General features: G+C 46.0%; 1 protein-coding gene across 6 annotated transcripts in view; it reads right to left on the bottom strand.

Moving 5' to 3' along the window:
* CHD1 (chromodomain helicase DNA binding protein 1) overlaps nucleotides 1–12,150 on the bottom strand; it is a 290,764-nt gene that overhangs the window by 221,745 nt on the left and 56,869 nt on the right. For all 6 annotated transcript variants that reach the window (XM_063964069.1, XM_063964066.1, XM_063964068.1 and 3 more), the window contains 2 exons: nucleotides 2,975–3,200; nucleotides 123–223 (listed from right to left, as the gene is read on the bottom strand). In XM_063964069.1, coding sequence (XP_063820139.1) covers nucleotides 123–223; nucleotides 2,975–3,200 — 327 coding nt within the window. The remainder of the gene's footprint in view (nucleotides 1–122; nucleotides 224–2,974; nucleotides 3,201–12,150) is intronic.

A 12,150-nucleotide genomic window follows, 5' to 3' on the forward strand; every position in this document is an offset into this window, starting at 1 on the left:
AATATGTGGCATTATATAATAAAAGGTTATAGCAAGAATAATAAAGCAAAACAAAGCATAAAATGCCCTATGCAGGGGTACCTGAAGTGGAATTTTAAGGTTTGCTTTCAAAGACTACTTACCTATGATTCTCTCTACGATTTGATACTGTTTATGGAGGTCATCAGTGAGTTCTTGCTGGCAATTGTAATAATCTATATCTTCGGGAGATGCTGCTTTCAACCTGTACAAGGAGAGGGGACTGGAATCACTAACAAGCACTTAAAGCAGTTTTAAGGGCCCCATACACTAGTACGATTTTACACGATTTCATACAATTCCGATATATCCGTCTGATATATTGTAGTGGTGCCCATACACTTATGAGATAATCGGTGCTATCCTTCGATTTCGACCACATTTGTGAGATAAATCGAAGGATTGTATGTACATTTTAGGTACCTTGATGCACGGGCACGCCGGTCGAATATCGCGTTTCAAGATATTATGTGCTGCACTTAATATTTCTCGCATCGCAGTGCGGTCGCATGTGGCTTTAAGCCCACATGAGATATCGCACTGCGATGTGCGATGGGCACCCGCCGGGAACGGGTGACGTGCCCATCACGTCATTACCATGCGATCTATCGCATGGTAATCACTTTGGCAGTTCATCGCACAAGTGTATGGCCAGCATATGAAATTGTGTACAATCGTATGTATTTTAGGTCGTATCCAATCTGATGCGCGTCCCCGTGGCTGTCGGATAGGATCCCCTAGGTCGTTGGTGCTGCACTAATGATTTATCGGAATTGGATGGAATCGGATTAAAAAAAAAAAAAATGTGTTTGTATCACAGGGAAGTTTGACTGGCATTCTCAGGACACTCCCAGCCCCCATAGCCCTCTATCCAGCCCATCAGATTTATCTCATGGTACAATTGTATGCTGTACGATATATTGCATGCGATGTGTAGCGGCTTCATCAATCGCATGCAAAATATATCTTATTGCAAAAATAGCACAAAAGTACCAAATCATATGGAAACACTCCCGGGAAGATCCCGGGGGAGTTCAAGGGAAATTACATCCGACTACAGCCTCAGACATATCATTGTAGTGTATGGGGCCCTTTAGACTTTACTATGTTTTAATCAAAACAATTTTTCTTTAATCAAACTGCCAAATTAGGAAATACAAAATCAAAGGCTGCATTTCAATCAGCCACAAGGTACAGTAGGAGTCTTGCAGGTTGTACTTCCATGAGAAATGCATTTAATGATCTTCACTTATTATTGTTCACTGACAATGACATTACTGTAATTGTGGTTGTACACATAAAAGCACGAGGCTACTACGAGACATAGTGCTAATTATATCTTCCCTATAAGCAGACTCAAAGTACCACATCTGCACTGCTTGCAGGAAACTAGACTGTATTTCTTAAGTCACCCATCCACTAGTGCGATATGGCCACTTTTCATCTGATTCTGAGCTTTTGGAACGAGGGATTGGATGAAAAGTGTCACCGCATGTCACTTTCCTCAGACTCCGATCCGAGGCGCATTCCAGTGCCCCTCGGATTGGAGTCGCAGATTTTCATGGCTGCCATGAATATTAATCGCAATCGGAGGTAAAAAGGTGCACATTGGAGTGCATTTGTACACCTGCAATACTGTTGCAGACGACAGCTTGGAGGAGTCACTTGACTGACACCTTGGACTGACCATCCACATGCCCAGCAGCAGCAGCATGCGATATATCAGATGCGATATATTGGACGTAAAAAAACTCAAGTAGCAAATCATAATCGCAGAACTCCCCGGAAGCTGCCGGGCAGATCAGGAGTAAATCAGATCCGACTTTCATATCACATAAGTCTCACTAGTGGATGGGGGCCTTTAGTTTTAATATATGAAATCTACATCATCCTAATTACTACCAACATGTGCAGCTTCTAAGCTCTCCTGTGGCTATGCTTTCAGAATGTGTAGCAGTTACCCAGCTATCTAAGAGGTGCTTGGGAAAGAGACACTGCTATCTGGGCTTTCCCTGACATGGTCACATTTGATGAGACGAGCCAGAAAGCCCACTGGAATATAATTCTCCTGGCAATGCTGACAATCACTGCTGATCGGCTGCACACCCCTCCACCAACCCAGCTGCAGAGAGGAGCAGCCGCCGGGAAAATGTAAACACACGCTGGTCCGATCAACGATGGTCAAACAGATTATTATAAAAAAAAAAAATTTTGCACATGTTCTAAATAGATGTTCTTAACTTAATTCAATTATAAAAAATATAAATAAATAAACTTCTGAGCATTTTTTGTAAAACTATTATCCGGTTAAGTGGGGTGAAAATAAATTGCTACAAAAGCCAAGTTCCCAAGTATACTATGTCATGACCCACAACCCATGTATGCTTATATGGATACATGTACACTCACAATGCTCTTTACCATCCAATGCTAATGAAGAAAACCTTAATAGCATGAAGAACGAGTTCTAAGGTGTCCATACACACAGCACTACACACAAACATTAAAACATATTCCATAATACACTTCAATGCATCACAGAAATGCAACAAAAATCAGGTATGTATGTACACCAAGGGCCTGATTCAGTTAGAAGCAAATAAAATGAAAAACAACAATATGCACCTTGGCAAAACCATGCTGCACTGCTGGTGGGGCAGATATAAGATTTAAGTATGGAAGTGGCGTGTCCTAGCTTCATTCTAAATTTCAGTGTACAAACAAAGCTGCCCAGAATTTGCTCACTACATGCAAAGTAGCCCTTGTTTTCCTACATTAAGAAAAATAAATGCATTCGCACCACTTGCACAGCAACATTGTTCCAGGAGCAAATCGCTCATTATTTCATAGATTTTTATTTGATCCTAATCCTGAATCAGGTATTAGGTGTGTTAGAACTGGTTCACAGCAAGTCTTCTTTAGCAGTTCAAAAGGTTAATCTTTTCTATGCAGTTACCATCTTTTCTTGTCTTGCTCTTTTTTCTTGTAGTTGTCCATTTTTTTCATTCCTTTCACATTTTGCTGCTTTAGCGTTTCTTCTGTTTCCCATGTATTGTGAATACTGGACCAACCTTTCCATTTAATTAAATACTGGATCTCACCAGCCTCCTTTGTCTTGTCGAATCCGGCATTGGGATCCCCATCAGCCTCCACTGCATAAATTGTGGTGGTGCCACCAGTGACTGTCAATAGGTAAACATTCAATCAGACATCGCTAACATATTTCATGCACATGTTTTATTACAGATTTATACAAACCCTCATTTTATTCATTGCTCTATGGGAAAATTGTGAACAAAAAGCATTTCATTTTGGAGGAAGAAAAAAAATAAAAATAAACAAACATACATTAAAATCACAATAAATATTGAAGTAACAAAACTATTGTATTTGACAGTGAATATGCAGATCCGTTATCTCTATATTAAACGGAAAGTCCATACAGACTAGGGTGGCCATTTCAGTGTCCCACACCTGTCCGCCCAGGTCAGATAAATAAAATCTCACTCTTCACTTCCGTCATGTTCTGGCGGCTGGGCGGGCAGTGCAGCGGTGAGGTCCTGCGGCTGTGCAGTGTGACGTAAAGTCAGAGGTCATGTGCGCAGCCGCCGGATCTCTCCGCCGGGGAAGGTGAGGAGAAGGAGCCGGGCAGCGTCTGAGCGTCCTGAGGATGGGCAACGCTGCACGACATAGCCAAAAATAGGTTGCTGGCCAATCCCAATCCCGGGATTGAATCCCGCCCAGTTTTAGGCCGGAATCCCACTGATTGGCCACACTAATACAGACACTTGAGAGGAGCAGTGCTGTTCATCGGCGAGCTATACAAGAGGGCTCAGGAAAACGGGTCTTATAGGAAATGCCATAGAAACAAACTCATTTTTAACAAATCTAGACAGCATCATCTCAATTATTGTGTAATTGCTTGTCACTAAAAGGTGCTTCAGATTCCTTAATTAGAACATAGCTAAAATAATACAGGTTGAGTATGCCATATCCAAATATTCCGAAATACAGAATATTCCGAAATACGAAATTTTTTGACTGAGATAGTGAAACCTTTGTTTTCTGATGGCTCAGTGTACACAAACTTTGTTTAATACACAAAGTTATTAAAAATATTGTATTAAATGACCTTCAGGCTGTGTGTGTAAGGTGTATATGAAACAAATGCATTCTGTGCTTAGACTTGGGTCCCATCACCATGATCTCATTATGGTATGCAATTATTCCAAAATACGGAAAAATCAGATATCCAAAATACTTCTGGTCCCAAGCATTTTGGATAAGGGATACTCAACCTGTAAATGATGGTTCTAATAACACTTTGAAAAGCATTTAAAAATCATGTAGTTTATTTTCATAATAGAAAAAATATTCTCAAACATTTGCATAGACACATACAATTGGAGCGTGGGATCCGGTTTATTAACAATAACGGCAATGGAATATCTATAAATAAGCAGATGATGTTCTCACTGTGGAAACAGACCCTTAAGACAACAAATTGCTCATACTATTCCTATTTTAGAAAGACATGTAAGATTGTACAAGTGAAATAGGTTATAACATTAATTTTCAACCCTTTTTAGGCTTCCGTGCGGAGAATATGAAACACTTGACTTATCTAGAATGAACTGACTTCATACATGGCTTTATAGTTTCATAAAAAATGCTTTCATTACGCACCCTTGTTCTAGCCTTCCTCATGTCTTCAGCTACACTCTTAGTACGTTTAATTTTATCTGCTATATTTTCCTTTTCAATTAAGACGTTAAAGCATAATTTAACTGCACCATATCACCTTCGTCAAAAAGCATTGCTAAAGTCAACCACCAGTGATCCCGCCGAGTGAAAAAATGGGTGGGTTCGGGGGACCTATTACTTTAAAAAATTGGGGTCCTACTCCACTGTTTCTGGGTCCCATCACAATATATGGGAGAGGCATGGAGAAGATGGGGTAGAGCTGGGGGGTAAGGGCTGGCAGTACTGGGGGTAGGGAATTGGGTGACAGGCAGACAGTGGATGACAGGGTGATTGTGGGTGACTAGGGAGATAGAGGGAATTGCTATTCAATTCTGCACATCATCAAGCAGCTGTTCCCAGCACCTCTCTGCCCCTGCAATGCTTTCACATTTATTTTTTAGGTCCATGGTGGATCTGAGCAGGAGCACTGATTAGTTCTTGACATCAGTTTGTTCATCAGCCGGTCTCTGCTCCTCTCCTGTGGAGGTCTCATACAGGGCTGGTGGTGCGTACTCATTGTCGGGACTTGTTATTGCGGCAGTGCTGCAACCCGTTCCCTTCACCACCGGAATCTACTGGACTCCTGGAGCAGAGGGACCATGCTCTTGTGATAGTGCCCCCCCTTTCCCTGCTGTTGCACTCAGTGAAGTCAGCCGAATATTGGAGGTGGCGTGGACTCCTTGCCGGGACCTGTGTGTTAGGTAGTGCAGCAGTCTTTTGCCTATACTGCCGGTGGACTCCTGGTTGGGACACACGTGTGTGTCAGCGGAGGATCTAGACTTTTTTATTTTACGGGGGGTGATTTAATGACTTATCACGACCCCTCCCTTTTCTGGTCCCAACTCCTCCACTTTACCATTGTTTAAAAAAAAAAAAAATAAGAATTTACTTACCGATAATTCTATTTCTCGTAGTCCGTAGTGGATGCTGGGAACTCCGTAAGGACCATGGGGAATAGCGGCTCCGCAGGAGACTGGGCACAAAAGTAAAGCTTTAGAACTACCTGGTGTGCACTGGCTCCTCCCCCTATGACCCTCCTCCAAGCCTCAGTTAGGATACTGTGCCAGGACGAGCGTACACAATAAGGAAGGATTTTGAATCCCGGGTAAGACTCATACCAGCCACACCATATAACTTGTGATCTAAACCCAGTTAACAGCATGATAACAGAGGAGCCTCTAGAAAAGATGGCTCACTACAGCAATAACCCGATTTTTTGGTAACAATAACTATGTACCAGTATTGCAGACAATCCGCACTTGGGATGGGCGCCCAGCATCCACTACGGACTACGAGAAATAGAATTATCGGTAAGTAAATTCTTATTTTCTCTGACGTCCTAGTGGATGCTGGGGACTCCGTAAGGACCATGGGGATTATACCAAAGCTCCCAAACGGGCGGGAGAGTGCGGATGACTCTGCAGCACCAAATGAGAGAACTCCAGGTCCTCCTCAGCCAGGGTATCAAATTTGTAGAATTTTACAAACGTATTTGCTCCTGACCAAGTAGCTGCTCGGCAAAGTTGTTAAGCCGAGACCCCTCGGGCAGCCGCCCAAGATGAGCCCACCTTCCTTGTGGAATGGGCTTTTACAGATTTTGGCTGTGGCAGGCCTGCCACAGAATGTGCAAGCTGAATTGTACTACAAATCCAACGAGCAATAGTCTGCTTAGAAGCAGGAGCACCCAGCTTGTTGGGTGCATACAGAATAAACAACGAGTCAGATTTTCTGACTCCAGCCGTCCTGGAAACCTATATTTCCAGGGCCCTGACAACGTCTAGCAACTTGGAGTCCTCCAAGTCCCTAGTAGCCGCAGGCACCACAATAGGTTGATTCAGGTGAAAACGCTGAAAACCACCTTAGGGAGAAACTGAGGACAAGTCCTCAATTCCGCCCTGTCCGAATGGAAAATCAGATGAGGCCTTTTACAGGATAAAGCCGCCAATTCTGACACGCACCTGGCCCAGGCCAGGGCCAACAGCATGACCACTTTTCATGTGAGATATTTTAACTCCACATATTTAAGTGGTTCAAACCAATGTGACTTTTGGAACCCAAAAACTACATTTAGATCCCAAGGTGCCACTGGAGGCACAAAAGGAGGCTGTATATACAGTACCCCTTTCACAAACGTCTGAACTTCAGGGACTGAAGCTAGTTCTTTTTGGAAGAAAATTGACAGGGCCGAAATTTGAACCTTAATGGACCCCCATTTCAGGCCCATAGACACTCCTGTTTGCAGGAAATGTAGGAATCGACCTAGTTGAAAATTCCTCCGTCGGGGCCTTACTGGCCTCGCACCACGCAACATATTTTCGCCAAATGCGGTGATAATGTTTTGCGGTTATATCTTTCCTGGCTTTGATCAGGATAGGAATGACTTCATCCGGAATGCCTTTCTCCTTCAGGATCCGGCGTTCAACCGCCATGCCGTCAAACGCAGCCGCGGTAAGTCTTGGAACAGACAGGGTCCTTGCTGGAGCAGGTCCCTTCTTAGAGGTAGAGGCCACGGATCCTCCGTGAGCATCTCTTGAAGTTCCAGTTACCAAGTCCTTCTTGGCCAATCCGGAGCCACGAATATAGTGCTTACTCCTCTCCATCTTATAATTCTCAGTACCTTGGGTATGAGAGGCAGAGGAGGGAACACATACACTGACTGGTACACCCACTGTGTTACCAGAGCGTCTACAGCTATTGCCTGAGGGTCCCTTGACCTGGCGCAATACTTGTCGAGTTTTATAAACATGTGGAAGACTTCTGGGTGAAGTCCCCACTCTCCCGGGTGGGGGTCGTGTCTGCTGAGGAAGTCTGCTTCCCAGTTGTCCACTCCCGGAATGAATACTGCTGACAGTGCTATCACATGATTTTCCGCCCAGCGAAGAATCCTTGCAGCTTCTGCCTTGCCCTCCTGCTTCTTGTGTCACCCTGTCTGTTTACGTGGGTGACTGCCGTGATGTTGTCCGAATGGATCAACTCCGGGTGACCTTGAAGCAGAGGTCTTGCTGAGCTTAGAGCATTGTAAATGGCCCTTAGCTTCAGGATATTTATGTGAAGTGATGTCTCCAGGCTTGACCATAAGCTCTGGAAATTCCTTCCCTGTGTGACTGCTCCCCAGCCTCGCAGGCTGGCATCCGTGGTCACCAGGACCCAGTCCTGAATGTCGAATCTGCGGCCCTCTAGAAGATGAGCACTCTGCAACCACCTCAGGAGAGACACCCTTGTGCTTAGTGACAGGGTTATCCGCTGATGCATCTGAAGATGCGACCCGGACCATTTGTCCAGCAGGTCCCACTGGAAAGTTCTTGCGTGGAATCTGCCGAATGGGATTGCTTCGTAGGAAGCCACCATTTTTCCCAGAACCCTTTCATTGATGTTCTGAGACTTGGCTCGATTATAGGAGGTTCCCGACTAGCTCGGATAACTCCCTGACTTTCTCCTCCGGGAGAAACACCTTTTTCTGGACTGTGTCCAGGATCATCCCTAGGAACAGAAGACGAGTCGTCGGAATCAGCTGCGATTTTGGAATATTGAGAATCCAATCGTGCTGCCGCAACACTACCCGAGATAGTGCTACACCGACCTCCAACTGTTCCCTGGATCTTACCCTTATCAGGGAATCGTCCAAGTAAGGGATAACTAAAATTCCCTTCCTTCGAAAGAGTATCATCATTTCGGCCATTACCTTGGTAAAGACCCGGGATGCCGTGGACCATCCATACGGCAGCGTCTGAAACGGATAGTGACAGTTCTGTACCACAAACCTGAGGTACCCTTGGTGAGAAGGGTAAATTGGGACATGAAGGTAAGCATCCTTGATGTCCCGAGACATCATGTAGTCCCCTTCTTCCAGGCTCGCAATCACTGCTCTGAGTGACTCAATCTTGAATTTGAACCTCCGTATGTAAGTGTTCAAGATTTTAGATTTAGAATCGGTCTCACCGAGCCGTCCGGCTTCGGTACCACAACAGTGTGGAATAATACCCCGTTCCCTGTTACAGGAGGGGTACCTTGATTATCACCTGCTGGGAATACAGCTTGTGAATGGCTTCCAAAACTGCCTCCCTGTCAGAGGGAGACATCGGTAAAGCCAACTTTAGGAAACGGCGAGGGGGAGACGTCTCGAATTCCAATTTGTACCCCTGAGATATCACCTGAAGGATCCAGGGGTCTAATTGCGAGTGAGCCCACTGCGCGCTGAAATTCATTGAGACGGGCCCCCACCGTGCCTGATTCTGCTTGTAAAGCCCCAGCGTCATACTGAGGGCTTGGCAGAGGCGGGAGAGGGCTTCTGTTCCTGGGAACTGGCTGATTTCTGCAGCCTTTTTCCTCTCCCTCTGTCACGGGGCAGAAATGAGGAACCTTTTGCCCGCTTGTCAACGAAAGGACTGCGCCTGATAATACGGCGTCTTAATATGTTGGGAGGCGACCTGGGGTACAAACGTGGATTTCCCAGCTGTTGCCGTGGCCACCAGGTCTGAAAGACCGACCCCAAATAACCCCTCCCCTTAATAAGGCAATACTTCCAAATGCCGTTTGGAATCCGCATCACCTGACCACTGTCGTGTCCATAACCCTCTACTGGCAGAAATGGACAACGCACTTAGACTTGATACCAGTCGGCAAATATTCCGCTGTGCATCACGCATATATAGAAATGCATCTTTTAAATGCTCTATAGGCAATAATATACTGTCCCTATCTAGGGTATCAATATTTTCAGTCAGGGAATCCGACCACGCCAACCCAGCACTGCACATCCAGGCTGAGGCGATTGCTGGTCGCAGTATAACACCAGTATGTGTGTAAATACATTTTAGGATACCCTCCTGCTTTCTATCAGCAGGATCCTTAAGGGCGGCCATCTCAGGAGAGGGTAGAGCCCTTGTTCTTACAAGCGTGTGAGCGCTTTATCCACCCTAGGGGGTGTTTCCCAACGCACCCTAACCTCTGGCGGGAAAGGATATAATGCCAATAACATTTTAGAAATTATCAGTTGTTATCGAGGGAAACCCACACATCATCACACACCTCATTTAATTTCTCAGATTCAGGAAAACTACAGGTAGTTTTTCCTCACCGAACATAATACCCCTTTTTGGTGATACTCGTATTATCAGAAATGTGTAAAACATTTTTCATTGCCTCAATCATGTAACGTGTGGCACTACTGGAAGTCACATTTGTCTCTTCACCGTCGACACTGGAGTCAGTATCCGTGTCGGCGTCTATATCTGCCATCTGAGGTAACGGGCGCTTTAGAGCCCCTGACGGCCTATGAGACGTCTGGACAGGCACAAGCTGAGTAGCCGGCTGTCTCATGTCAACCACTGTCTTTTATACAGAGCTGACACTGTCACGTAATTCCTTCCAACAGTTCATCCACTCAGGTGTCGACCCCCTAGGGGGTGACATCACTATTACAGCCAATCTGCTCCGTCTCCACATCATTTTTCTCCTCATACATGTCGACACAAACGTACCGACACACAGCACACACACAGGGAATGCTCTGATAGAGGACAGGACCCCACTAGCCCTTTGGGGAGACAGAGGGAGAGTTTGCCAGCACACACCAGAGCGCTATATATATACAGGGATAACCTTATTTTCCCCTTATAGCTGCTGTATTTTTAATACTGCGCGTAATTAGTGCCCCCCTCTCTTTTTTTAACCCTTTCTGTAGTGTAGTGACTGCAGGGGAGAGCCAGGGAGCTTCCCTCCAACGGAGCTGTGAGGGAAAATGGCGCCAGTGTGCTGAGGAGATAGGCTCCGCCCCCTTCTCGGCGGCCTTATCTCCCGTTTTTCTGTGTATTCTGGCAGGGGTTAAATTCATCCATATAGCCCAGGAGCTATATGTGATGCATTTTTTGCCATCCAAGGTGTTTTTATTGCGTCTCAGGGCGCCCCCCCCCAGCGCCCTGCACCCTCAGTGACCGGAGTGTGAAGTGTGCTGAGAGCAATGGCGCACAGCTGCAGTGCTGTGCGCTACCTTGTTGAAGACAGGACGTATTCTGCCGCCGATTTTCCGGACCTCTTCTGTCTTCTGGCTCTGTAAGGGGGCCGGCGGCGCGGCTCTGGGACCTATCCATGGCTGGGCCTGTGATCGGTCCCTCTGGAGCTAATGTCCAGTAGCCTAAGAAGCCCAATCCACTCTGCATGCAGGTGAGTTCGCTTCTTCTCCCCTTAGTCCCTCGATGCAGTGAGCCTGTTGCCAGCAGGTCTCACTGAACATAAAAAACCTAAAACTAAACTTTTCACTAAGCAGCTCAGGAGAGCCACCTAGTGTGCACCCTTCTCGTTCGGGCACAAAAATCTAACTGAGGCTTGGAGGAGGGTCATAGGGGGAGGAGCCAGTGCACACCAGGTAGTTCTAAAGCTTTACTTTTGTGCCCAGTCTCCTGCGGAGCCGCTATTCCCCATGGTCCTTACGGAGTCCCCAGCATCCACTAGGACGTCAGAGAAAAATGTTTGGGTGTTCACATTGATTATTGTAATTTCTATATTTCTTATTACTTTTTGTTGCAGAGAAAAAGCTGATGTATATGTTTACGTAGCTACTGTGGTTCCCTTATCGGATGCATACCAACATTTATTAATGATATAATGACTACTTACGCATGGGACAACTCTTCTGTTATCAGCCTTTGCAAAGTTATGACTTCTGGATTTACGACCATGAGCCAGCGCATGCAGAGAGGGGGAAATGGGGGGGGATTGGGGGGGGAAGGGGGGGATTGGGGGGGGAGGTGGGATCAGAAGGATCCCTCTCCGGGGATTTCTGCGTAAAGAAGCCCATAGACTTCTATAGGCAACGCCATTTATAGATGCACATTTGTAGATGGCGTTGCCAATCAGGCACCTTTCCAGAGTTAAAGTATTTGGGAAATACCGTCAACATCAAAGACAGCAGTTTGCAAAATACTGATTACATTTTAGTGTTTAAGTGCCCCACCCCCCACCCATGCAGGAAGTTCCACATGTACAATGTCCAGGACGAACGCCAGACCCTGCTTAAAGTAGCCACAGGAAGGTGAAAACAGCCACGTGCCCAAATGTGCAGCTACTTACCTGTGTGAAGCAGGGCAGGGTGTCCATACTGCTTGATGTGCAGGCTAGATATGGTGTAATATGGCCGGGGGGGGGGGGGGGGAGACAGCAGCCCTCAACCCTGGCTTGTGCCTCCTTGTGCTTAGCCCAGTCTTATGCTGGGAGCTGGCTGCACACAGTAATAACTTTATGGACACTGCAGCCCTCCCCCACCACCTCCGAGCTCCATTCACAGCACAGCCTAATACATCAAGCAAAGAGGCTGTCGCTGATTCCCGTAGATCATGGGTAAGGGGGTGTGTACAGTGAGATCTTAACCTGCTTCGTACTTGACTGCATAGA

The sequence above is a fragment of the Pseudophryne corroboree genome, chromosome 1 (assembly GCF_028390025.1).
Source record: "Pseudophryne corroboree isolate aPseCor3 chromosome 1, aPseCor3.hap2, whole genome shotgun sequence".
Lineage (NCBI taxonomy): Eukaryota > Metazoa > Chordata > Amphibia > Anura > Myobatrachidae > Pseudophryne > Pseudophryne corroboree.